The 1,587-nt window shown below is 52.6% G+C and overlaps 1 protein-coding gene across 1 annotated transcript; it reads left to right on the forward strand.

Annotated features, from left to right (window-relative positions):
- Nucleotides 1-73: 73 nt before the first annotated feature.
- LOC121966326 (olfactory receptor 1B1-like) lies at nt 74-1,313 on the forward strand. The gene has a single exon (XM_042516429.1). It carries the CDS (start codon nt 213-215, stop codon nt 1,203-1,205), a length of 993 nt encoding a protein of 330 aa, XP_042372363.1. The 5' UTR covers nt 74-212; the 3' UTR covers nt 1,206-1,313.
- The last annotated feature ends 274 nt before the right edge of the window (nt 1,314-1,587 follow it).

The raw sequence follows: 1,587 nt of genomic DNA on the forward strand, positions 1-1,587 counted from the left end.
TAAATTCTCGAAAAGGCTGGTATAAAAAAAACTCGATTAGGACTTTATGATGTGTGTGGGTGTGTTCGTGTGTGTGTGTGTGTAACAGAGACACAGAGTTGTGAACGGTGGATGTGAGTCAGTCTTCAGTCAGACGGCAGGCAGAGAGGATCATGCGGCGCGCAGCAGCTCCATCATCTTCATCTTCATCATCTAAGCCCAGCTGAGGAATAATGTCCGTAAACAACAGCTCGGAGTCCGCGCAGGTGTGGGGGGACTACACCTGCGTGCGCTTTTACGTCTCCACCGTGTCCTTCTCGGTGCTCCTCTTCTTCAACCTCATCATCAATTGGACTATAGTGCGCGTTGAGCGTCTCCGGAGCCACGCGCGCTTCGTGCTGGTCTTCCACCTGCTGGTGTCCGCGCTGGTGTACCTGGGCATGAGCAGCGTCTTCTACTACCAGATCCACCTGGACGCGCGGCCGGCCCGCTCCGCGTGCCTCGCCATGATCACGGTGCTGATCAGCAGCGCGTCCAACATCCTGCTGACGCTCACGGTGATGGCGCTGGACCGGTACTGCGCCGTGTGCCACCCGATGAGCTACAGCTCCACGTGCACGGCGGGGCGCTGGCCCTGGCTGCTGGGCGCGCTCACTTGGATCGTGTCTTTGGTGATACCCATCACCCTGCTGCTGCAGCCGGACTCTGCTGGAGCCGCTTATAACGGGGTGTGTGACCGGGAGCAGCTGATGAAAGGCCAGCTACACAAAGTGCTGTTTTTGGGTTTGTGCACGCTGCTCATCCTGTACAGCTACGTGCGGATTTTGGTGGAGGGGCGGCGGTTAGGGGTGCTCAATCGGCGCAACCGGGCCGGCTGCAGGACCATCGCGCTGCACGGCACCCAACTGGCCGTCTACCTGCTCCCCAATTTTGTGAACTTCGTGCTAACGGTGCTCGTGAACCGGAGGCTCATCACGCGCGAGATCAAGGAGCTGTCAGCCGTGGTCGTGTTTGCTTTCTTCAGCCTGGCGCAGTGCGTTGCGCCGGTTGTTTACGGTTTGCGCAAAGAGGAACTTCTGGAGCAGTTGAGTCACAGGTTCCCCTGCTGCTCCCGATACTTGAAGAGTGTCCTCGGCTGGACAGTGCACAACAACTGGACACACACCCAACACATAATTACACGGTACGTCCCCATAAATACACGCTTTAGCTTTTGTTTTAATTAAAATCATCAACCAGGGTCGCGTTTTATCACAAAGCTCCCGTTATAAACAGGGGCGGATTATGAGAAAAATGGGACAATGGGCACAAATATGCAAAGGGCCCCCACCACCTGCCGGCAAGACAGACTTTGTGGTGGTTTTGTATCTTTTTATAGACTTTGGGGTCATTCTTAGGTAATTATGTATCTCTCTCAAAAGTAATTTTGTCTTTTTTGGTCGCTTTGTGTCTCTGAGGTCATATTGTGTCTCCTTTTGTGGTTGTTTTGTGTCTTTTTGTAGGTTTCCATGTCTTTGTAAATTAATTGTGTCTTTTTTTGGGGTCAATTTGTGTCATTCTGTTTCTTCTTGTAGTTGTTTTGTGTCTTCTTTTGTGTCTTATTGAGAT

Source organism: Plectropomus leopardus, unplaced genomic scaffold (genome assembly GCF_008729295.1).
Source record: "Plectropomus leopardus isolate mb unplaced genomic scaffold, YSFRI_Pleo_2.0 unplaced_scaffold24018, whole genome shotgun sequence".
NCBI lineage: Eukaryota > Metazoa > Chordata > Actinopteri > Perciformes > Serranidae > Plectropomus > Plectropomus leopardus.

Coding starts and splice junctions, on each gene's coding strand:
- LOC121966326 (XM_042516429.1), top strand. CDS start 213: ATGTCCGTAAACAACAGCTCGGAGTCCGCGCAGGTGTGGGGGGACTAC.